This window comes from Anoplopoma fimbria, chromosome 6, assembly GCF_027596085.1.
Source record: "Anoplopoma fimbria isolate UVic2021 breed Golden Eagle Sablefish chromosome 6, Afim_UVic_2022, whole genome shotgun sequence".
Lineage (NCBI taxonomy): Eukaryota > Metazoa > Chordata > Actinopteri > Perciformes > Anoplopomatidae > Anoplopoma > Anoplopoma fimbria.
In genome coordinates, this window is record NC_072454.1 from 17,082,291 (window position 1) to 17,108,442 (window position 26,152).

The window sequence follows — 26,152 nt, forward strand, 5'->3', positions numbered from 1 at the left end:
AAGAATACTCTGAAGCAGCCTAACAATAGAATGACAATGGGTCAAGTTGTGTTTGGCAAGATCAGGAATCTTTCTTTTTTTTTTTTTTTTTTTTTTTTTTTTTTAAGTGTCCTATGAGGTCAAAAACAAACAAACAAGAGCACAATGTCCCATCTCCTCCCTTCTGCTTTGTACGTTTAGTGTCTGACATGGGAGTGCTTTTATTCTGGCCCTCCCCTGACTCCGGTCCTCCTTCCCTCCTTCCTGCTGGATTCAAAGCACTTTGTGCAGCTCCACTAGACTTCAAATGACATCCTACAGCCTTAAACACAAACACACACGCACAGAGAGAGACTACAGCCCACAGCTATGAGGCTCAACCGGTTCGCTGAGCCCACTAAGGACAAACAGCTGTGAGGACGGATAGTCAAACATGACAACACCGCTGCTGACAGAGGAAACAAGTCCAATAAATAGAATGATCAGCAGACATTATGTAGCATTGATGGGCTGAGCATATCCATCATCCTCACTCAATCAACCTCATTATCATCATTCTTGCAAGGAAGCCCTAAGGTAGAGTCACACATGGCATGCAGAGGCAGGTCGAATGAGACAGAGATGGATGGAGGGAGACAGTCTCTCCTTGCCTTCCTTAAAGGACAATTACATTGAGTGATTGATATTCAGACTGACCCCATCCTCATCAGCCTGAAAACTACTCGCTACAGGAGGATAGAGAAAAAAACCATCAGGGAGGGAAATGATGAAGTGAGGGGACATGGAGACTGGGAAAAGCAAGAGTCTGGATTTGGACGAAAGGATGGATGAAAAAAAGCACTGAATGTGTGAGTGGGACAGTCTAGGTGTGTGTGTGTGTGTGTGTGTGTGTGTGTGTGTGTGTGTGTGTGTGTGTGTGTGTGTGTGTGTGTGTGTGTGTGTGTGTGTGTGTGTGTGTGTGTGTGTGTGTATGTGTTGGCATCAGGCATTGCATGAGGCAACACGAGTGCAGGTTGGAGCAACACAGCATCACTTCTCACTTCAACAAAGGCAGACGAGGTGTGAGTGCTCATGCAGTTAAACCATCTGACTGAACACACACACACACTCACAGTATACGGGGGGGATTGGTCATCTTTTAATAGTAAATGTCGTTGATTCACTACTGACTAACAGACGCCATTATTTTCATTTCACCATGGCTGCTGTGAGGCAACGGGAGGCAGGAAGCAGAAATTGACGTCCTGCTAAGAGTGACACGGATCCAACTCAGTGTGCTCGCTCAAAAAGCCCTCCACACGTTGGCTTTGAAAGTTCTCATTTGGGTATTTTTTATACTACCACCAAGATGTGCACCTGCGGCGGCTCCACATGGGTCTGCAGTCTGTTTTTTTTGTAGGCTCACCATGGTGACTCTCTAACTAACAGACGTCATGTCTCAAACAGTCAGGCACACACATTCCTCGTCATGTCCATTATTCTTACCTTGTTTTTCTGACTGTAGCTCCTTATGTTTTATTACCCCTCTAACAAGTAAAATAACAAGGTTTTTTTTAGAGAACCAAAAGATAGGGGTGATATTTGAAAAATACACTTACTTGCCATTTTGCCAAGAGTCAGATAAAAATAACAACGTTAGTTTAATCTTGTGTGTCTTGCACAGCAACAGGTCCACGATTTGTTAGCCTAGCTTAAAACAAACAAGAGAAAGCAGCTAGGCTACCTCCATCATAAGACTTTCTAAGATCTTACACATTATATCTGGTTCAAATTTTTCTTGAAGAACTTTCCTGCATTTCAACAAACCCAAATAATGGAATTTCTGCATTACTATTGTTAAATTAAAGGTTAATTAGCTAGCGAGCGCCCCTGATGTTACTGTGCAAACGTATACTTTGTCAATACACAACCCAATCTGCATAGATCCTTATAAGTCATAAAGTCATATTCTAATGTTTGTATTTAAAAAAACATTTGTTATATACAACATGAAAAATAAAACAGCTTTTTGGATTCTTATTTTAACTTTAATATCTTACTCTTGAGTGTGTACTATGCGACGCCAATACTTACTGAACCACTTGTTTTGTTGAACATACAGGGGATATTGATAATTTATTAGGCCAACACTAACTTTGGACACAACAGGACACGTTCTAAACGTTGGAATCGCTTTTCCATTCTTTTCCTATCATCGAAAAAAACCAATATATATTAACCACATTTTGTCAAGTTAGAATGACATAAGATGAGTAAATAATGTTGTTTGTTACAGGAGCTTGTAAGTTTCAACTTGTTGGCAGTTCATAGGGGAAATGTCACGCCTTTGATTGGTTCGAACATGTAAATGAGGGTGTCTGCAGAGCTGCTATTTCTGTGGAGTGTAAAAACTCCTCTGTTCCATCAAGATACAAGGGTGAGCATGTAATTGACTGATCAAGGCGCAAGTGCAAGCAAATGCATGTTAGTAAGAAAGATGGAAGATCTGTGTGAGCCAGAGAAATAAAGAGTGACAGAAAAGGTGTATGTGTGTGTGTGTGTGTCTGTGAGTGAGTGTGAAAGAGAGAGAGAGAGTGAGAGAGAGAAAGAGACTGAGAGAGAGAGACTGAGAGAGACAGAGAGAGAGAGAGAGAGAGAGAGAGAGAGAGAGAGAGAGAGAGAGAGAGAGAGGAAGGGAGGTGAAGGGAGACTGGAAAGCAGATTGGCAGAGGGAGAAGGCCGAGCGGGTGATGGAGATGCAAAGTGACAGAAATGCTTCGCTTGTCCATCCAGCATGTCCGGGTGGCAGGAGTAGAGAGAGCAAGCCTGAGGACATGCTAACGCACGTATACACACACACACATACACACACACACATGCTCACACAGCAAATGCATTTTTAGACCTTTTTTACAGATCTACTTGTAAATAGAGTGGTATCACACACTCTTAGCTGCAAGGTGTGTTGACCTACAACCCGCTAATTGGAAATGAAGTGTGACCTCCCCTTTCTTAAAGGACTCACCTCCTGTCTTTCCTATAAGCCCTTGGTGGTTGGTTATAATGACACTTAATCAGCCCTGTTGGAGGGAACGCCAGAGGGGAAACAGACAGGCAGACTCAGACTCACACACAAACCTACACACATGTAAACATGTTATCTAACTATGTGGTAAATAAGACAGTAAATGAGGCCCAATGAGCAGTGTTTTTTTTACTGATAAGTGGCTGTTTCACATGGACCCACACTACATTCAAAGTGTGTGTGTGTGAGAGGTTGGGCGGGCGTGTTTGTGACAGACTATGGATTAAATATACCCACTGAGTATGCAAGGGACAGCCTCCACTAAGTGAGATTCTGCGACTGTGTTTTTGAATGTGTGGGAGAGTGTGACTGCGAGAGTGGGAGCTCTAAGAGGATTTGAGCTTGTGTTGTAGCTGTGATCCCACTGCTGCCACTGGTGCATTTGAATAGACGGAAGGGGTGGGGTGTGGGGGGTCTATGTCGTGGCTGAAAGTGTGCTCTATCACAGCTAGGGGGCGCCACCCCCCGTAGAGCTCATTAATCATAGCCCATCAAAAAGTGGCCCTGTGCTGTTTGTGTGTGCCCTCACGACCACCTACTGCATGGGAACACAGACGTACACAAGCGGCACTATCAATCACTATCAGAGGGAGAGAGAGAGAGGGGGGTGAGGAGACAGGGGGAGAGAGGAAGGGTGGGAGGGAGAGGAGACAGAGTGGGTGAGACAACGTTGTTTTCCTATTATCCTCTCGAAATTACAGACCAATGTCACAACTATTACTTGGAGGTCAAACTCATATGGCAGAATGAGACTCTGTGTGCGTGTGTGTAGACATAAGTGTATGTGTTGAGTGCAAGGCGCCACTGCTTGTCTGCTCTGCCAATGCGCAGCTGCTTGATGAGAGTTGCGCAGATCTACCCAGAGTGGCTGGTTGCCATGGTGGGTATTCACATGGAGCCGGCTTCTCTAGAGGCCTGTAGTCTACACAGCCATTAACTATTGTGCACACACTGCAGTTACACACACATATATTGTCTGTAGTCTGTCTCTCCATCGCTCTTTCGTTTGCCACCTCACTTCCTCCATTTGGAAGTCTTGTTGAAAATGTGTCCTTCTCTGTCACTGATTGTCTCACAGTGACTGTGTGTGTGGGAGTCTGTGCGTGTGCGCAAGTACGTATAGTGAATAGGTGAGCAGTACAGTGGGATGAGTGTTTGGAAGCTGGGGCTGTTTAAATGGCAGTAATTACATGAGAAGATGAGCTGCATTCCTTCCTGAGGGCAGGCTGATTACAGGCCTCTCCTTTCTGGGCCCCTGTAATTACCCACTCTACCCTGCCCCCCCTCCTCACCCTACATCCCACTGTACTTGCATCAGTGGGGCTACAGGCCAGTTCACCCCCCTCCTCCTGTCCTCTGATCCACCTCTCTCCCAACTTCTGCAACACTCCAACTCCCTGTACCCTCACCAGGTCACTCTTCTGTCCTCACTCATTGCTCCTCGAACTGATTGCTAGTCACACACGCATGCACAGATTCACACTTAGAGACCACTCAGAGGACAAATAGCAGATGTGGCATCATGCACATAGTGCCTTAAATTTCGCCTAAATCGTATCATGAATCTTTTCTTTGAATTTCCCAAAAAAGGATTCTGCATTATGCCGAAAAAAGGCATGTATATAGTGGGGGGGCTGTTGACAAATGCTGATGGCCACTCCTTGAGACAAGACTTGACAACTTCTGCCTTACAGGTAAATACCTGCTCATTCTCACCCTTCTTTTTGTCTCCCACCGAAAGACAAAAACAAAGTAAGGGTGGGGTTGCGGACATGACCTCACGCATACACAAACCTCAACAAAACCAGTAGGTCCACCCCAGTCAGTCAGGGATTCGGGTAAAACTGGAGAAACACAGACAGTCAAATTACATGTCCTTCACCCAAACACCAAACAATTGTGGCACCAACCAACATTCTCAGTCCCTCCTACCCTTTAATTTGTGCTAAAGCACATATTCAGCAACTCATACACAGTTTTTTCATTCAATCTCTCAGAATTTCAAGACACTACGATGTTTAAATAAATGTAGTTCTTGTCTGAGATCTTGAGATATTGTGATAGCGTCACATGGCAATATGTTAAGTCTGACATGAACTGTGATGTGAAAAGAATCGGCAAAAGGCGTCACAACATATGGGTGTTTTATTATTTGATTTGACAACTCGGCTCCCCAGTGACAGGAAGATGGCTGGATCAAAGTTCTTGAACAAATCACATCAGACACCCTGAGCAGGTGATAATGAAGAGAGAGGAGAGGGTTGGGGGCTGGTTTAAAGAGCAGGAGAGAGAACAAAAACATCACAGGGGGGATTGGATGGACACAGGATGAGAAGTCTTGATCTTTTCAACCATTATAAAAACATAAAGCAGGAGGAAGGGAGAAAGAAATCGAGATAGACTGGGAGAGAACTTCAGAGAAAGGACAAGAAAATGGGAGAGATGGAGAGGTAAGTAAAGGTAACCTTGCTAATGTAAGGCGAGGATGGAGGAAGAGGGGAAGGAGGAGGGAGGAAAAGAGGGAGATTAATGACAAGGCTGTAACCGGGTAGCCAAGCTAGATAGGAAGGAAGGAAGGAGGATATGTGGATGGAAGGAGCAGGGGAGAAAGAGATGGAGAGAGACACCGAAACACCCCCTGGGTGCAGATCAAGTGCAACTCTAGATTGGTCCAAGTGTGTGTGAGTGTGTGTGCGTTCTGTGGGCATTGGCTATGGTTGCCACGACTGCCAGTGCTATTAGAGATGCCTGCTGCTGTAATGTGTTGTGACAGGGGCTGATTCTTGTGACTAACTGCTTTGGCAGGAAAGCTCCTCTGTCATGCTAATGAACAGATGAGGAGATGAGCTGGATTGACAGCGGATGGACGGGCAACGAACATGACTTCTCATACAAGTCACACACAGAAACAGAGGGTAAGATGGTATATACCAAGACACGAGCAGACCTCCCAGTCAGAAAAGTGAACAACCCACGACACGCTGATGCAGACATTCTTGCTCACAAATAACTAGTTAGTGTGACAGAGGTGACAACATACGGACAAACAAAGTGAGAGAGAAAAAATACAACAACACATGCGTGAACCGAGGCACAATCACACCCCACACAAATACAGCGAGGTTGGCGTCACTCTGTTCCTACATTGCGTCCCCTTGCATCAGAGAAATCCCTAGATATGCAGTACACAACAAGCAACATGCTGAAGGCTAGCCTCTGTGTTTGTGTGCGTGTGTGTGTGTGTGTGTGTGTGTGTGTGTGTGTGTGTGTGAGGGTGCGAGAGAGAGAGAGAGAGATGGTTTGTGAGCTTTGTAAATTTGGTAAATAAAATTTGTAAAATGTACCGTTCAATGTACATTTGAAATGATGCAAGCGCTTTACTATTCAAACAGAAAATGCTACGAGCAATAAGAGTTTGCAAAACTTACTTCAGGATTGACATGATTAATTATTGACAATGATATCAAATTGTTGGTGTAATTAATACACAAGGTTGGGATAACATCGCTAACAGGAACTCTTTAAAAAAAGATGATTTTAACAAGATATTATTAAATAAAGATCAGAATGATAGAGATAGAAATAGACGGATAGCGAGGAGAAACAGAGGTAGACAAGGAACAGAAAAGATTAGGTCACTAATAGGCTGAAAATCCATGTTGGAGGAGATGGATGACGAGAGGTGATGTGGCGATAGCAGAGGAGGACATATTTGAGAGGTAGAAGATAGAGATGAGATTCGATCTCCTCACCATGCAGAATGTCGGGGTCTTGTAAGCAAAAGTATTCCTGTGCAGAAGCTAATGGTTGTTTTATCCCTTTGATCTTTTCCCCTTACTCCCTTTATACCACGCTTCATCATTCTCTCAAAATAACTTTCCCTCCCTGCCTCAACTCACGATATCCAGCCAAACCTCTTGTTTCAGCAAACCAAATCTGGATCTACCCAGCATGTTTGTTATCCTATTTTAAGTCACAATTCCATACATTTTCTAAAAACAGCGGTTCCTTTTACTACTTTTTGTTTTTCCAATCAACAGCAAGCAAGAGAAAAAATGTCTGATCCCAGAAGAAATAAAACATCAGAAGGAAATGTGCGGCTCCAGATAGGAAAGGGAAAACACAACACACTGTTTGACTAACAGGTAATCTCAGCGCAGTGCACCACCAAAACATAAAAGTAAAAAATAAAGCATAAGCATCTCGCAGACTATCACTTAAGGCCAGGACAACTTTTCCATATCTGGAAATCTCTGCTGCTAACAGATCGTGAAACAGTGAGAACTGATATCTCTGCACTGCACAAAGGGACTGGCAGCATCGCTGCAACGTTATCGGCAACCTAGAAGGCCTGTGTGCATCTCTGCACGATTCTACAGATGTAAATCTCCTTATGCTTTAGGTCAAAATGTTGGTTTATTTCTCCTGTGTGATGAGTCAGCACTCACGCATCAATCATTCACGAGGCTTTGGTTCCTGTCTGATGTCAAAGTTTTTCACTGCTCTTCACCGCAGCTTCGGGAATCGTGTCCTTGACCCGGGGACAGGATGGTGACTGGGCTGGTATGGAAAACAGGACATCCCACAGCCTCGGGCCAGGACCAGTAGGTCTGGACTGGAAGGAATGGCGATGATGGAGTGCAGTGATGAAGAGAGCATGATGAAAATCCCCTCGGCACATACAAGCAAAAAAGGCGGCTGTGAATGAGAGGGAAAACGTGCTTGTGTATGTGTGTGTTGGTTGCAACAGGGAGAGATGGATAGACGGAAGGAGAGTCAGAGTGTCACCCACCAGACGCCCAGGGCCAACACAGACTGATGGTGACACTGAGTGGACAGAGTGTGTGACACTGTGACAATAATGATGAAAGACTTTTTCCCAATCTCTCTGGATTATTCTGCTCCTCCCCTCCTTCCGTCACCCCCTGCAGGGTGCTGGTGCTTTGATCGGCACCCTGACCATGTGTCCTCCTCTGGTCAGGGTCAAATCGCATCGGCAAGCAATGTCTCGTGTTCCTTCAAACCCGACTCATGTGGATCTCCTCGGATGTCAACAAAAGTTTTTTCCATCTTTAGAGCCGACATATTTAAGACGTCTTCAAAAGAGAATGTGAAATATTCCAGGTAAGTACCGTCATAAAAAAAAGAAAAAAAGAGAGCAATTCGTGGGAGCTTTTTGGGCTTGTGGTATAGCAGAATGACCAAGATACATCCATGTTTTGTGCAGATATCCAGAACCAGAAGAAGTGTAAGCAGGCTCCAGCACATTATCATTTATTTAACAAGACTAAAAGTCTACAGCCATGCTAGCAACTCTGTTAAGCTATACTTAGGCATAGCAGTGATTTGAGCTAAATGTCAGCTTGCAAACATCTTCACGATGACAATGATATCATGCTGATGTTACGCAGGTAAAATGTTTACCACGTTCCCCTTCTATGTTTAGCATGCTAGTAGTGTAGTGCCAACAAAGGAACAGACGGACAGTAATCCCTTGAAAAGGATCGGGACAATGATGGCCTTAAGGTTTTATAAGTTAGCTTTAGTACCTGAACTACACAAGAGGCAAAATCTGGGTGGGAAATGTGAAAGAACAGGCCTAACCCTGTTTCATTACCCAACTGGCTCAGTGCTGCTACTCAGTGGAAAGCAGATCAGATTGTGGGCAGCTTCCAGGTATGAATGTGAGTAGATGTGATTAAATAAATGGACTCATAGATAAAGTTTCTTTGAAATGACGCCTTTTTCCTGTTTCTTGCATTGCCATTATGTGTTCCCTACATGTACAATTAAAATACCTTGAAATCAAATGGTCAAAATGATCAAAAGTATAATCATCATATTCTGGTCCTCACTCTGGATGGATGCCAGTATAGAGAGGGGGCACATGGCCGTGGCTCCGATGGACAGCAGGGCATTAACTCTCTGTCCCAGATCCTGATGGCCCTGGCCCACTGAACCTTCTTTTCCAAAAGCTGTGTTTTGTTTACACTATGCATTTTTTTCTGACTTCTGCATGTTTTCAGTATAGACCTTTGCGTGTGTGGCCCGGCTAGTCACTCAGCTCTCTCTGTCTCTCTCTTCTGCTTCACCCAGCTGAAGCCATGGCAGTAGTGCTGGTTAAGAGGTTTGTGTATCCCATTAGGATGATGAAGAGGCCTTTCATCAGTACACTCCCTCCGGCCAGGCGCTGACAGGAGCTTTACCTCGACAAGCCTCTCAAACACACCGCTCGACATGAGACAGCACCCAGCGAAGAGGTCCGCAGGCGGTACACATACTCACAGACAAACATTCACTGCTTCTCACACACTCACACACACACACATACTCCGAGAAGAGACAAAAAAGGGAAGACCGGGCCATTTTGTTGCTAACCTTTCACTGTCAATCTTACATCCATTTCTAACATTAGCCAACAGAGTTCAGTGTATGAGGAGAGAAGGCTGGAGAGGAAGAAAAGTCTTGACTAATTCTGACTCTTTGCTCTGTTCTATTTTTAATCAGTGCCACACGAAGACTAATAGTGTAACAGCAGTGCAGGGCTCTGTCCAGATGGGCAAAGTAATTTTTCAAGAGGAGGAGAGTGGGAGGAAGAGGAAAGAACACGAGGAAAGAAAAGGAAAAAAATAGACAGGAATAGAGAGTGAGAAGACAAAGATGGAGAGAGTACAAGCAAGTGAGGAAAAGAGGGAGTGAGAGAGACAGAGATTGATAAAGACAGAGAGGGAGAGCGAAAGGGAGACAGAGAAGCCACAGGAGCCAAGATGACCTGGATTCATAGGACCAGTATTGATTATTGAGGTAAGCCAAAGAAAGAGCTTTGCTTAGAGACTAGATAAATGAACTCACACAAAGACCTGGAAAGACAGAACTGGGTGAAAGTGGTAAACAAAACGTACACAACGAGAATCTGAAGGTGGAAGAAAGTCGCTGCTTAAAATCCACTGCTATGATAGATAATACATGCTGAAGGACAAAAAAGTGTGAAAAACTGTTTGCGTGTAGACTGAATCCACACACACAAACAACATATGGGACGCTACATGATCTGATTAGATTTTATTCTGTGTTGGATTTATGAGGCAATCTATGGAATGGTGTATAGATGACGTATTGGGTTTATAAACCCCACACACATGCATAGGGACAACACAGAGGCCCTCCCCATTTTGCAGTCTGGATTATTCCGCTTCACGTAGATTAACTTCGTATAATCGCTTGTTTAAAGCACTGTCGCCATCCAAAGACGCACCATCAAATAGTACACTAAAATGAATCATAGGTAGCACATAACAGTACACTTTCCTCAGCTCCACATCGTGTGGTATTATGATGTGAGGTGGACACTTTTATCCAAAGAGCCTTACTGTAACTGTATGCTCCTATCCACACTCAAAAACAGCTACCTGTGTTGTTCAATGATGAGTAGTGACTCATTCGGAAGTTGGATTCACTAAAATACTGTCCATTGTCTGGGTTAAGCTTGAGAAGAGGAGCTAGTGGATAGCAAGGATATTTCTTTAGTGAAAACCTTTAAGAGAATTTGGATGGTTGACAATCAACATTAGCGGTAATCCTTCCCTCAACGTTATTCATCATTTTTAAATAGCAAATAGAAAGATAGCTGAGTGAAAATAACGCTAAAATACATTCACACAGCACTTAATAATAATTAATATAATGTTGCCTTAGCTTACCTTTTTATAACTGTGACCTGGATGTTTTTGTTTGTGTCCCAGCTGTTTAGTTGCTGCTTCTGTCTAATTCTCAGTGGCTCATAATGACCAGTATAAGCCAACCATTACACATGGTCATTTGGTCCATTGTTGATAAGAAAATGTTATTATAGCAGGTTTAATATTAAGAGTTTCACAATCTTAAAGAGTTTAAAGAATGGATGTGTTGTAAAAGTAAGAAACCTAAACTTTATAATATCTTTCCTAAGCTATTTCTTGGTTCAGCCTTCCTAACACTGATGGCCCATAGAACAGCAGTGCAGGCCTTGAATGGCCACACTGTGCTGGAAACCGTAAGAATAGAACTGCTTGACCCTCATATGGCTGCGGTCGCTTGGGTCATTTGTGAAGCACAATGGCAGGCTGCAAACATAAAGGTGTTTATAATCTTCCCGACAATTTACAATCTATTCAGCATGACTGACTTCACAACTTCCATTTTCCACATCAACAAAGAACCAGCTTTCACTGTGTGTGTGAGTGTAGAGGATGTGCTGGAGAGCATATAGGTGAGTGGTGTTTGGGTGGCTGAGCAGATTACAGAAAAGATTAGAGATATACAATGCTATTTGGTTAAGTACATCATATGCACAACAATAATAGTGGGGCTTTTTGAATAGTTAACATGCCAGCACCGGACCAAAAATCAAACAGCAAATTATTGGTATGAATGAAATGAGACAGAGTCCAGCTTCTTTGCAAATACTCTTAAGTTATTCCAGACGCCACAGCTTTATCAACCCTACAGCATACCAAAGCTAGTTAATAACATTAAGTATTCATGTTGAGGTTTCTGCAATGATAGCTCACACTAGTGCCCTGATAACAGCAACATAACATTGCAATTTATACGGTGCTAATCTGTAGCTCAGAGGTCACAGCCCTCTGTTAACTCCATATCCCAGGCTTCATTGCTTAACATTATACAACACCTTTGAGGTTCTCTTGCACTAGGACCTCATTCTACACTATTAAAACACACTATTATGAAAGGTCTATCAGCCTTTGCCATGGCCTCACCTTTCTGTGATCTCTCACCTCCACCTGTGATACGCTCCTCACAAGTGGCCCAACTCTGATAAAGAGAGAGCACAGCTATTCTGCACATGCATCTAGAAAAACAACAGATTACAATCTCATTTTAATTACCCCGACACAGAGGCGCGCTACTGTGTTTTCTTTCCTCCCCATGAAATATTATAGCATGCACAGCAAAACTTCACTGAAAGTACAAGCACATTAATATACATTACGCAGTCTCCAATAATTTTAATGGCTGTGGAGACGCTGAAAGCAGGCAGAGGACAAAATAAAAAAGGGAAGGAAAGAGGAACAGAAAAACACAGGGGAAGCAAAGAGGACGGGATGAGGTGAAGGTACGACTTAAGGAGTGTGACGACGAAAAAGATAGAAAGTCAGCTGAGCAGAAGAGGCAATTTTGAGCGGCGTGAGATTCATCATGCCGTCTCGTCTAAGACACACCATGTTCTAAGGTGGTCCATATAACAAGGTGTGGAGATCAATACCATCCATTTACTGAGGTGCAGCTCATCTAATCATCTGGCGCTCTGCTTCCCACAGAAGGAGCTGCGACACACACCTGGTCCTCTGGAGGAGAACCGAGTAATGAAATGTACACTGCCGCCTGGTCTGTTCAAGTCCCCAACAGCTAGCACAAACACAGCCCCCGCACCTCCCTTGTCTCCCTTCCTTCATCTCCTTCCACCTCCACATATGAGCAATAAACCCAAGCTTCTCTTCCTCGTCCCTCCTTCTCTCCTTCTTACGCACATGCACAGGCTCTCATATGTTCAGCTAAAGTTGCATATCGTGTGGTCCATTAGGAATCTGAGGGGTGTGAGGCACGGAGACCAAAATATCCACAGCACTCTGTTTCTCTCTCCAACTCATTGACTGAGTGCCTCGGGGTAACATCACAATAAGCGCTCCTTGGCCCTGGTCCCCAATGCAATTCTATAATTCATCTTAATTGAGAAAAACAAGCAAGCAAAGGGGAGCACTGGAAGGACATAAAGTGCAGGTTGTGTACAGTATTTCAGGGACCGAGGGACCTGGTGTATGTTTTGTGTCTGGGAAAGGTGAATGTAGGTGCTTACTGTGACTAAAAAATGTATTCAACCTTCATTTTTTTAGTTGCAAATTTACCTAAAAAGACATTTGTCTCTAATGTGGTTTTCAAACCACATACCAACGTACAAAGGCGAAGGCACTATGTCATGATTCACTGTCATTTGGCTCAATTGCTTCAATGGCAAAATAAATTGAGACATTTGAGATATGTTATTGAAAATTGTAGCAATATTTGACTCTTTTCATGAAGTGATATTTAGGGAAAATGGAATGTAAAACGCTGAAAAGTAGAGCCTCCGTGACACAAACATAATGAATGACAGGGAATGCATTTTTCTTTTCTGCACTCACTGTAATTTTAACGGATATACTACAATTTATTCAAGGGTTCTCTGGTTCAAATTCCCAGGCTTAGAGACCGAGGTAAAAGGCAAATGGTGTATAAACACAATCTTGATAACGCATGATGTCTGAATATCAAATTGTTGAGCAACTTTCAGGACAATATGGCAGCTCACATACAGATTGAGCCCCCAGCTTTAACTGTACGCATACAGAATTTTGCTTCAGTAATTAGCTGTGTTTTTTGTTCTCTTTATGGCTGTTGGAAGTCAAACGCAAACTCTAACTTGTTGGCCAATGCAAATCTTGTCTTTCAGTATACTGTTAACATTTATGATGTAAAACCTTTGCTGTTCTAATGTAGGATCAATGCAGGATAAAATGCATGAAAGGGGGCATGCTGAGCATGTCCTCCCAAATATCTATTAGAGAATACATGTTTTTTTAAATATGCAGCACTGTATCATTTTGTGTTTGCTTCTATTTTTTCATCCACTTTCCAGATCTTGCGCTATCTAGGGCAGTGGTCAGCAGTTTTAATCAATTTTCCAAACACAGGCACACTACGACAGTTGGGAAATCCCAGCAGGATAGTAGGGAATGGACATAGCAATAATAATAACACAAATATAATCGGAATTATGCTCTAAAGAGATTAGGGCAGAATAATCCCCAGAATAAACACAAATGGGGAGGAGGGGAGGCCGCTTGTGATCAAATGGAGGAGAGGGGAGGGGAGCTGCAGTGCGTGTGTAAATGTTTTTATTTCTAATGCTGGGATTTGTGTAAAGTTGTGTTTGATTTTGGGTGTAAGAGTGATGCTGTTTGTTTTGGGAAATGAGAGTATGTGATGATGATGCTCAGAGGGCTGCTCATGTAGCAATGTTTGACTCATGTTCTGTCCCTAAAGGGTGTGCAGAAATTTGTGAAGTAAAAATTAAAGGAATAGTTCGACAATTTGTCATTACCACACAGTCAAAAGAAGTCAAAACATACAGCCAATAAATTACAGGTATAGCACCTGACCCCCTAGAAACCCACAACTTTTGTGATTAGATTTCGGTTTGTGTATGGATTAAACATGGGAGATATAATGTAAATTAGTTAAATTTAGAGGTGTTGGTAGGTGGATCTTCTAATCTTTGGACACTGCAGGCTCTAATTCAAATTCCGCATTCAGATATGAAAGTGATCTTCTCATCCAATTCTCGACAAGTAAGTGAATACATGTATTTCCCAGAATGTTTCACTATTTATTTTATTCCAGTCACTAGCAGCTTAACAAACTGTGTTTTCGGTAGATTTGCTTCAATTACTTCAGGATCTCTGCTGTGGCTTTCCCTGTGCTGACTCTGTGTGGTGCGGGTTCAGGGATCAGAGTGGACAGGCCCGGAGCAGACCTCGAGGTCACCGGCTGCCTTTCTGCTGATCAGGCTATTGTCCAGCAGCTGCATGGCCGCACCACTCCGGGTCTATTCAGAGTCTATTCAGCAGCTTCAGCTAAGTGCAATAGAAGACCCCAGTCTATTGTCTGACGCCAAGTCTGTTTTAGATGCACCAGAACGCTCACTTCATCTCCCAGTGAGTTCAGAGAAACAGTTAAGTCCTTTTGAATGGGGGCGGAATTACACAAGTAAAAAGACACGTTAAACACATTCAGGCCGACTCCATCTCTCGTACAGAGAGCTGCTTGACCCCAGTGACCTTTGCAGAATGTCAAACCACACTGTATGACCTTTGTTTGCTCACTTCAACAGCACACTCAAACATACATTTAGATACAGAGAAGAGGTGCTAACGGTCTACAGAAAAAAAATCCTATTTGTCCACTAGATTGATGACAAATTACCTATTAGTGGAAACACCTATTTAGTTTTTCTGCAAGCATCTCATATTAGCAAGCAAGTTATTTGCATTTAGCTTCTGTTGCGAGTAAAATATAAAAAGCAATAAAAACATTAGAATGTTAAAATGATTAACAAGAGACCAGTGGCATTGCTAGCAAGTAAGCTATTCCCAAAGTATTGGGTAAGTGTATGATCATGCACACAAAATGGCCATATCACACTCGCACAGTAAAAAAGCCATCTGGAGGCATCAGCACTTCTATGAGCAGAATTAAGTCAGAGTGCAATGACTTTCTCGTTTAAAGTGCCTCCAAAGAGCCCCATTATTACCTTCCCAGAATGCAAATGTGCTTTGGGCCAATTAGAGGTTGAGCCAATACCAATGTAAGCCCATAAAAATCCGCCCTTCCATAATCATTCAGCAATATGACTCATGGGTAAGATTGGAACACCGGCCTGTAAATGTGTCATGATTATGACTCTGTGCTTAATATGAATGGAGGAGCTGTGTATTTCATTCCCACGATGCTGGAGCCGAGCCACGCATATGTTAGTGTCAGTGCTTCTAATGAAATAAATAGACTTGTGATAGTACTTATTAGGTCTCCATAAGTGGCAGGTAAAGACAAGGGCCCTGCGGTGGATCAAAGGTAGTTAAACGTCTCTTTTTAGATCTCCCCCTATCAAGAGGTATTTAGGGGGAGAGGGGGTTGCTTTTTTATTTTTTTTGTGGAGACAGACGCCCTCATCCAGGATCCCTCTGTGTAATTACACGGCACAGAAGACCTTCATTCCTCTACTCTTCACAGAGAGAGATGAAAGACAAGAGAGACAGAGGCATGTAATCGTTCCTCTGGCTGAAAGAGGTGGGGAGGGAGGTGAGGGACACAGAGAATAGAAGGACAAAAGGATGGTGAGTGGTGGTGGGGTTTTAATAAACCTCCTCTGTCTCTTGTTTACAGAGTCTCCCCTACCTCTCCTGATTTTTCCCCCCCACACACACACACACACACACTACACACTCTTTGACTGAGACTTTCATTATTCTCAGAGTTGCCCGTTCTTCGCCTCAGGACAGATGTGTAAATTGTTGCGCTAATGTAAGGCCCACTGCTGAGCGCTTTAGAGGGAAGGAGATTTACACACTCCGCACCACTGTATAACTGTCACTCACAAACTCACGCTCACAAGAGCAGAAAGAGGGACGCTGCCGTTAGCGACAGCATCTCAGCACACACACTCACCAGACCATGCGCGCAAATGCACGCATGTACACACACACACACACTGCTACTGACAGAGGCGTGGGTGGACGTTGACACACGTAAATGTTCTATTTCGTTCTGCCATTCATCGTCTCCCAGCCTTCACAAAAAAGAAAGACTCCCTTACCTCGTCCCAAAGGGCTTGAGAGCGGCAAAGAAGTTACAATTTGTCACTGTTCCACAATAAAAAAAATATTTTCCATTACAGGCATTAAGGGGCACATGGGGAAAAACACCAGAAAGGTACCTGTTAATAATCTCCCTGTGCCTCTTCGAGTTGGTAATCTGAAGGATCTTCATGCTGTTTTTAATAGTTTTGCAACAGTTGGTGTTTGGAAACAGCAAAGTGCTATTCATACAATTGAGAGTAATGTGAGAAAAAGGGATGGTATGTGACAAAAGTCAAAAGGCAAGGATTAAACTAAGAACATCACAACACCTTTGTTATTGAGCCATACCATACTATAGCAGGGGTGTTACTGGATTATCAATAAATTGATCAACAGAAAAGTAAGGAACAACAATTATGCATATTTCCTGTAGTGTTGAACTTTTGATTTAACATTTTATTGTTCCAGAATGTGCTATTTGTCTTTGTTTTATGTCATTGCACATTGAAAATCTTTGGTTTTGGACTGCTGGTTGGACAAAACAATCAATTTAAAAACAACACCTTGGGCTTCGGGAAATTGTAATGAGCATTTTCCACTATCTGACAGCTAGCTGACATTTAACAGACTAATTATAATGAAAAATAATCAAGATATGAATTAATAATGAAAATAATGATTACTAATGGTTACTGCATTCATACAGTTTTGAACAATGTCTTACCCCCGGTCACATCTCTGCCAAGGCTGCATGACTCTAGGTGACTCACTACTCGTCTGTCTGTCTGTCTGTCTGTCTAACTGTCTATCTGTGCCGAGCTCTCTGAGGGTTTCAAACAACCCATATGCCTAAAAATCTGCCAGTCCGTCTGTCTGTCTGTCTGTCTGTCTGGCTCTCCACAGGTATGTCTATCTGTCCCTGCGTGATACATGTTTCTTTTATTAAGCTGTGGTAGAGGGGGGCAGGAGCTGGCTCCAGCGTGAAGGGTGAAGCTAGAGACAAGGAGAGACACCGCTCAGTGTTTAATGACCCTCTATAACTATATCTATTCATCTCCCCCAGTAGAGCAACGAAATGCCATGGAAATGGTCCTCTGCTGAAGATATTGCATCATGCTAAATCATGACTCTTCAGCCGACAATAGAGTGATTACATGAAACATGTTTCTGACGCTGCTTTTCGTGCATTTACACTTTCTTTTGACACAAACACAGGAGCAGTTTTACATGATGACGTCAGACAACACAAAAACAAAAAAGTGGCAGCCGCTGCACCACTTCCACGTAAGCTAATCGAGCAGAAACTTCAAGCTCACATACTGTATATCCCCCGATCGATTAACATCTGCATTTCTCTACCTGCTGGACCTACACACACACACATGCACACATAAACACACACACCACCTCTTGTTGCTGAGCGGATTGGAGGCAAGTGAAGCTGAGCAAGAGCAGAGTCTGAGCAGAGACACCCAGAGTTAATGAACCGTCAACAGTCAGCATGGCTGTCCATCTGCTTTCATAATCCCCATAAACAGCAGGCCACGGGCGCTGCCCGACAAGCCACACACACAAACAGCATATCGTCATCCTAAATATCCTACGTGAAGAATGAGGGCTACATATGTGATGTATTTCTGTGTGTGCAGGATTGGGTGCTGCAGGGGGAGGACGTTGGAGGGGGGGCTGATGTGTCCATTATAATGCCTCTGTGCCTTAGCTCAGCACACCAGCTAATCTAAGCGGAGTGGCGGGGGAAAAGGTGAGCGTGAGGTCGGCTGTTGAGCCCATCTGGTCAGCAGCAGGTAAGAGGCTTGAGACGCACACTCGCTGACACACTTGATGCGTGTGTGAGCTCATACACTTAAATCTAACCTTAATTACATGCAGGTACATCTGCCACATTAGACCAGGCCTCGCCCCGCTACTTCACACATGGCGCCCATTTAAAACAGTTCCTAACTCTTCAGCGACTGACAACTGGTGGCATTTTGTAGCGTACTTTGGGTACACCTGGCTCGGCGAATGAACCAGGAGGATAAACCAGGTTTCCTCCTGTGCAATCAGAGCGCCTGCCAAAGTGAGAGAGAGGGAGAGATGGGTGTGTGTGCGAGCTGTGTGCTGATTGAGATTGGGAGTGTGACCCCACTGTGACCCATGCAGAAAAGGGAGTAATACCTAAGTAATACGACTGGCTTCCCATCAGCGAAACACCCATCACACACCCATCACACACACGCACACGCACACACACACACACACACACACACACACACACACACACACACACACACACACACTCACAGCAAACACACAAACCCGAGCCAAGAGGCGCCTGTCAGCCCTTGATTAAGACCTGCATCCAAGGCGAGAACAGAATCTTTACTGTGTGTTTGGAGCCTCCCAGTCAAAGCCTCTGGAGGAGAAGTAAGAATTAAGTCCTGGAGCTGAAGACGGGTGGAGGAATTAAGAAGTGGATGAGGGCAGATCTCATTCTATCACTCTTCTCTTTGCTATGGTTGTGATCCAAGAGTGTCTGAGCAGAAACAGGGATTATTGCCCCTACTGTGCGTGCTTGTATGTGTCATATGTTTCGGGGATGAAGCTAGATACTGCATAGCAGACCTTTTCCATAAGCACAGTATTTAAAGCTCAAGCTGACAAGAGGAGGAGAGAGAAGAGGAGCAGAAAAACAAGGAAAAGGAGACAAGGAAATGAAAGGAATACAGGGAAAGTGTTGAAAAGGAGACACCAGGAAAGGGAAGGTCTGGATGTGACCTTGTTGACCTCTGATTAAGTGGCCAATCACGCTCCATTACTGACAGGGCAATGAGCTTGAGAGACAAACATGGTGCTTCAGGACTGTCACTACATTAAATGACACAGCAGTACACTGTTGACACGCAGCCAATCAAACAAGCCCGCCCACCCACCACCCTACCCCACCCTCACAAATAACAAATACACTCATTAAGCGTCATTCGCCTTGATTTAAAACCCGAGGGAGGGAAAAAAAAAAAACTTTAAGTTGCCTAGCTGCCTGCCATGCAGACAGAAGGAGGCAGGATCATTTCCGTTCTCCGCTCCCAGCCGGAGATATGCACACGTACTCTCAATACGCCATCTCTCTGGGGAGGTCTGTGTGTCATTCCCCTACTTTAGACACACCAGCTGCTCAATGTGTGTGCTCTGCAGTGCTAAGAGCCCCTTCCCGCCTCACACAAGCCCCCAGTGGCACCCACATCCACTTACAACACAGGCATGACAAAGCTCCCTTCATCCACCCTTTTTTTTACCTACCCACGACAATCCAAACACCCCCACATTCATAAGTAGCCTACGGGCAGATGGGACCCTAATAAGTGTTACACTCAGAGAAATGGGATTCTTCACAGTTCCTTCTAAAGAGCAATTCCCAAACTCTGCCAGAGAGCTGGCTGGGGGGGGGGAATGATGGAGTGAGAGAGATATGGATGACAGAGGTTGGTATATGTGAGACTATAAAGCTATAAATACACCTGATGAGACTATCAACTTGACTGAAGGAAGGGGAAGGGGAAATGGGGACAATTGAAGGCAATTTATTAATGTGAATGTGGGGCAATGTAGCTTTTGTACGTCACATTCATAAAAAGAGTCAGAATAATGCTAACTGCCATGGCCTTCCCAAATGCAACACATTTCAACACACTTTAAGCTGCCTTTCCCTCCAGTTAGCTGAGCCCACGTGACACACTCAGATACAAACAGACACAAACACAAGCATTAACAGATTGTCTGTGGTCTAAGCTCTGAGTGGACTTGGCTCAACTGCCTTTTAAAGACAAAAACAGCCTCTGCTAAGAAGATGAGGGGAATCTACATGGTCTGAAAAAAAATCGCCCATTTTTTTAGACGAGGACACACACAGAGCACTGGACTACAGCACAGCCAATCAAGTGCTGACACTGCATCTGATCGATGGACCTCAGCACAAACACTTTTGCCAAGTGCGTGTTAGTGTGTGTGTATGCGTCTATCTTAGGGTAAGGGGGTTGCTAAGGATCTGGCAAGACCCCCCGTGGTGAATCCTGATCCTATTGGTCACGATGCCCAGAGTGCTGCTGAGATCTTAAATGAAAATTCCTGCACTCACTCTCTCACTCCTCCCAAGTGACCCAGCGGGTTTTTCCATCATTATACAAATAAATGCTACCTCCTCATCAGAGGATGTGGCAATGTTTTGCATATGTGGGTGTATATGTGTGTGTGAGGGTGGGTCGGTGGGTGGGTGGTGTCCTTTTGATGTCAGATGTCACTGAGAATGTCTTAGCATATCAATCAGAATGAGATTCAGAGATTTTTAAGCTTCTACAGGCAGGTGTGTTCTTAACCTGCGCATGATTGGTCATGCAACAGTAACACACATCTGAAGAAGCATGAGCACACACACTCATGCAAGTAAAGCTCCTGTTGAAGTGAACGAATTCTGAATGTGTGTGTGTGTGTGTGTGTGTGTGTGTGTGTGTGTGTGTGTGTGTGTGTGTGTGTGTGTGTGTGTGTGTGTGTGTGTGTGTGTGTGTGTGTGTGTGTTCTCTGCTGCTGCCCCCCCTTTACCCCACACAAAGGGGCAGAAAAAGCTCTGTGGAGTCTCCTATTCATCAAAAGCACAATGGAACCCCACAGAGGTTTTCTTCCTGTTTCCCTGTCTGCCCCACCCATCTCCCCCCACAGGGCAGGATGGAGGGGCAGGGGGTACCCTGTCCTACCGGCCCAGCAGCAACTCAGCCCGCATCTGCCACCGAAACTCACCCTCCTCCACCCATCCATCCCCCTCTCTCACTTTTTTATTGCACTCTCTGGCTATTTGAAGGTCTGAGCCAAAATCTTTGTGGTTTATTCCGAAAATATTGCCTTCAAAAGTCATTGACGGAGTAAAATACATTTTGTGATTACCATTTAAAAAAACTAGTTTGACCTTGGGTTAAACAGCTCTGTCAAAAAGAGTTATACATTTCAAACATCAATGGCTTTAAATTTTGGATTAAATTGAAACATTCCAGCATTTTATTACTGTTTTATATAAGGGCACAGGTAGGAGGGACCATCTGGACATTTTTAACCAGAATCCAAGGAGGCATTACATGAAATATTCAAACAGCTTCACTTGATGAATATTTTGTAAAATGTTTTAAATGGCATACAGTTTGAATCAATTGGCAGGCAGAGCAATATTGATTAGATCATTATTACCCCAGTTTCTAAATACTTTGAGAACATATTGTCTTTGAAAAAGAAAATAATGGCCTGTGCCTAAAATTATATTCATTTCAAGTTTGCCAATCTCCGCTGAAACTTTCTTCTGCTGCCAATACCTCTTTCCATTCTTTATAGTCAGCTCTTTCTTCCATTTACCTCACTATTTTGCCTCCTACAGAGCCCTTGCTGTTTGCCGCAGATTTATGGTCCGGTCTAACATGCACAGTATTGGCAAAGCATTAAACATGTCTACTCTTAATACTGTGAGCTCTCTCCATCGATAAGAGCCTTAATAAAAACATCCCCCAAGTGAATTTGTGTGTCTCTTTTTCACTTTCCTCCCTCCCCTTCCCCCTCGACTACATCCGTCCCTCTTCTCCTGCTTTGCTATCTTTAAGTTGGTCCTGTTGCACATCTCTTGCCTTCCCCTCCTTCTCTTCCACCTATATCTTCCCACCCACACTACACCTCATTCTCTGGCCCGTGCCAGAGGTTTAATGACGCTTGAATGCCACTGCTATGGAGTTTTTCTTCTCCGCTCTTTTCTCATAAAGGATATTTAAAAGCCATGCCCTGAAATCAATCTATCTCAATGTGTCTCTTGCAGATTCATTTCTCTTCCATCTCCTCTCTCGGTTTTTCCTCTTAACTTTCAGATGGATAACATTACCCTGCGTAACCCCTCTCCCTGTTTGGTTCACACACATCCTCTGCAACAGCCCTCGGCTGCAATTGGCACACTTGCTCGAACTGCCAGTCTTTTATATCGTCTATAAATGCCTATTGGTACCCTAAAAGCCTTCCCTACCCCCTGCAGCCATCCGGGTCAGTTACGCCAATGAGAGCTGTGCAGCTGTTCCCCTCCCACTTCTTTCTCCTTTGCTGTCTCTGATGTCAAGAATTTGAGCATCATAAGCACATTTTAAATATTAACAAAGACCACTTTGCACATATGAATAATACAGCAGAGAGGGCAGTGGCTGGCCAGCGATCCCATCCCCTGCCGCCTGTCGGCCATAAAACTAATGCACTGCTCCGGGACAGAATGTGGCTTGGTCTAGTCTGGTCTGCCAGCAGGACTTGCCTGAGGAACTAGTCTGGCCTGTGGCCTGGCCCAAAGAGAGCTGTCGGTCTGTTTATTTATCACTGTGCCCAACCACCTGTCCAAATCTCTGTAGATGCAACAGCCTGGTAGCACTTTTGTTATGACTACATGTTTTCAGAGACACTTTAATCTAATCTGACATTTCAATCTGTTGAGCGTCTTTGAAGCCAAATCTACTTTGGTGTCTGTTCGAGGTTAGCTTTGTTGTCACATTCCTTTCTTTTCGTGCATCTGAAATTCATGCTTTAGCTGTCAGAAAATTACAGAATTCATCTGACCAAACTGTAGAGCAGGGCAGCAAATATTTCAGCAGCCTGTTATTAGCTCACATATAATATGAAAGTCTTCTTGCAGCCGATGCACTGTTATTCAGGAGCAAGAGGATTCCCACACTTAACACAAATATGACAGCACATCCTAAAGGAGTGTGCCTATTCGTCCAGCCGCTATGGGAGTGTCTGACATGCTACGCAGCCTAAATCTAAACACTCGACTGCCTCTTCACTACTCTCAGCCTCGCTCTCCTCCTGTCTTGACCTCCCAGTCTGGACACTGGTCTCCTGTTCCCCAACCCCCTTCTGGGGCTTACTGGGAACCTTGTCGTCTTCATTTAATCCTGATGCAAAAAGCAGTGTGTAAACACACTTCCCGTATGTCGGTTTTTCTAATTCTGATGAAGTCATTAATAATGACACACAGAGAGAGAGAGGCAGCGGACAGCAGGGAAGTTACTCCAGACAAGTGTTCCTGGCAGTCTGGGTAATTAATGTGTATGTCAACACAGAAAGAGGAGCACCATAGCAGAAATGTGAGCTCAGCAGATCCACAATGCAGGCAGAGAACGAGACAGGAGGGATCTGAGGGGAGGCGGCATAGGAAAGGTATACACACAGTGGGAGAGAAGATAAATGGAATCTGTCCGTCCCATCATGCATTCCCTAAATATATCCCTGCCTTCCTCTCTCCCAGACAGAAACTTTTTCCTGGGGCACACTGAGCTATTGTCCCGTTGTCCCCCTCTTCCCAGGCTCTGCTCCCCTAACAGGACCTCGCTGCAATCCGCAACTGTTTATATCAACGTTTCTCATTTCTCATGCAAGGATTTCAGAATGGTCCACAATTTTAATAAACGTAAGCTGCTTTTCTGCTCCGCCTGTTCAGGGAATAATACACACACGAGGACCTCGGGAGGTACGGCGCGGGGGTTTCTTATTGGCATTCAAAGAAATGGCCATAGACCTGGACAGACAGTCAGTGTGTCCTCCAAAAGATCACCGTTGTCATTAAGTAAAAAAATTGACTTCCTCACCAGAGAGTCAGGTTTATTTATTGGAGAGGTCTTTTAGCAAAGCGTGTGTAGATTTTGTACTCATTTTTGACCGCATTGTTCTTTTTTTTTTTCTCTCCAGAAAACCAAGCTTAATCCACAATCCAATGAAAACCCTCAGATTCCGGCCTTGTATTTCAATCCTATCTGGCAAAGGGAGGGGATGAAAAGTCCAGGCTCGCCTATCACGAGGCCACATTGAGTGAAATCATTCATCTAACACTGGAGATGGGCAGTGTCACCTTGGTGTCCGGGTCCTGCCATTACAGCTCACCAACAGTGACCTGCCCTGTGTACCACATGATTTCATCTCCATGAGAGCTGCTGCAGTCTTTGAGGGCATTAACTCTGAGCAATCCACTGATTGAAGTCTGCTCTTCCCTGATCAAAGCCTACTCGTTTCAGACTGGAATACTATGTCTAATAATAAATTATTAAAAAAAAGTAACAATGGGTGCATTCAGTATTTAAGACACATCATATGTACTCCAAAGCTTAAAAACAAGTGAGTGTAAATTTAGATCTTGCAATGGGAAAATAAATAAATAAAAGAAAATCTTTCCCTAAAGCACTTCAAGTGCTCTGTCTTACATTTCACAAGGCTTTTTTCTTTTTCTTTTTGGAGAGGCCAAGAAGGCATGGAGCAAAACCTTAATTACTCCCTGCGCACCGGGGGAGTTTGATTTTTCCGCTCTAAGTAGAAAAGAGAGCTCTGAGCTCGGGTCTACTGTACGGCTGAAGACTTTACTGTTGCTTAAAGAAAGCGCTGGTCAGCAAGCGACCCCCAGACCGCTGCGCTTTTATTGGTGTAGCTGTACTCTAGAGTCCAAGGCATGTTTTTTATTTTATTCTTTTTTATTTAAAAAAAAAAAATTTTTAAATCAGGGCGTGAAGGCAATTTGGGGATTAGACATTAATCGGAAATATGAAGTTTTATGTGTTTGCGCGCACATGTGAGCGTGTTTTGTCAATGTTGCGCAATGTCACAAGTGTAGCCAACAGTATTTCACAATGATTATACACACTGATCTTTGAATAACAACTCAGTATTTCACAATGATTACACACTGATCTTTGGATAACAACTCACCAGTGCCAGACACGACATATCCCCCGACCAAGAGGAGAAGAACCAAAGGACCGAAACCTTGGCCACGCTGGTTCCGAACAGAGAGCATCTTTTCCGGATTCGCCGTTGCGAAACGTCCCGGGGTTTTCCCCACACAGCGTTACTACCTGCGGTGTTTCACAAGTGGCCAGCAAAGTCTCTCCTCCTTAAAGATTTCGCAGGAAAGAGTGAAATAACAAATAGTCCAGTAATTGATGTTGGATGCCGTTGTTTTGGTAAATAGTTCACTCTTGACTGTTGTCGCAAACAGACTGCCACGCTCAAAACACATCCATCACCAAGCCGCCTGTGAATGTTTGACAAAGATTGCAAAGGTGTAATTTCCGCCCGTACTCAAACTTTGAAGAGGTCCGAAGATATCACACAGCCTGTGAATATAAAGAAACAAATTCCTGGTAGATTTCATTCCCAGCTGCACTTGTTCTCATAACTGGGAGACATGCGCGCAGTGGTGCCACAAAAGTCACCAAAAAGTTTGACGCATTGCTGCCCTGAATGGAGAGGTTAAACCAGGCGACAGAGAGTCCGACTTCCAGCAGAACACAAACTTATTTTGCTACCACACAAAACAAGTACCACGGGGAGCTGCTGTTAGGTTAGACCACTGCTGACTGGACTCCCGAGTCTGCTCTGGGAGCCCCTGGGTGTCTTGTCTCGTCCCCGACCGCAAGGTGTAAACAAGAACACGGGGGATCAACGCGGAGCACAATGCCAGCCTCCGGACAACCAGTCCCCGCCTGGCCAATCACATACCATCCTCCTCCTCCTCCTCTCAGAGTGAAGGCTGAACAAGTGAAGGTAAACTAGTGGCGAGCAAGGAGGAAATAGATGGGAGGGGAGAAAAAGAAAACCCGGACCCTAGAGCGCACGGCAACGCTCCGGATTCAGCGGCTATGGTCTCACTGCAGACTAGTGA

General features: G+C 44.1%; 1 protein-coding gene across 1 annotated transcript in view; it reads right to left on the minus strand.

The window, feature by feature from the left end:
* Positions 1-25,329, minus strand: part of unc5b (unc-5 netrin receptor B) — a 45,612-nt gene extending 20,283 nt beyond the window's left edge. Inside the window, exon 1 of the mRNA XM_054599846.1 lies at positions 25,198-25,329. Coding sequence (XP_054455821.1) covers positions 25,198-25,285 — 88 coding nt within the window. The 5' untranslated portion in view covers positions 25,286-25,329. The remainder of the gene's footprint in view (positions 1-25,197) is intronic.
* Between the last annotated feature and the right edge of the window lie 823 nt (positions 25,330-26,152).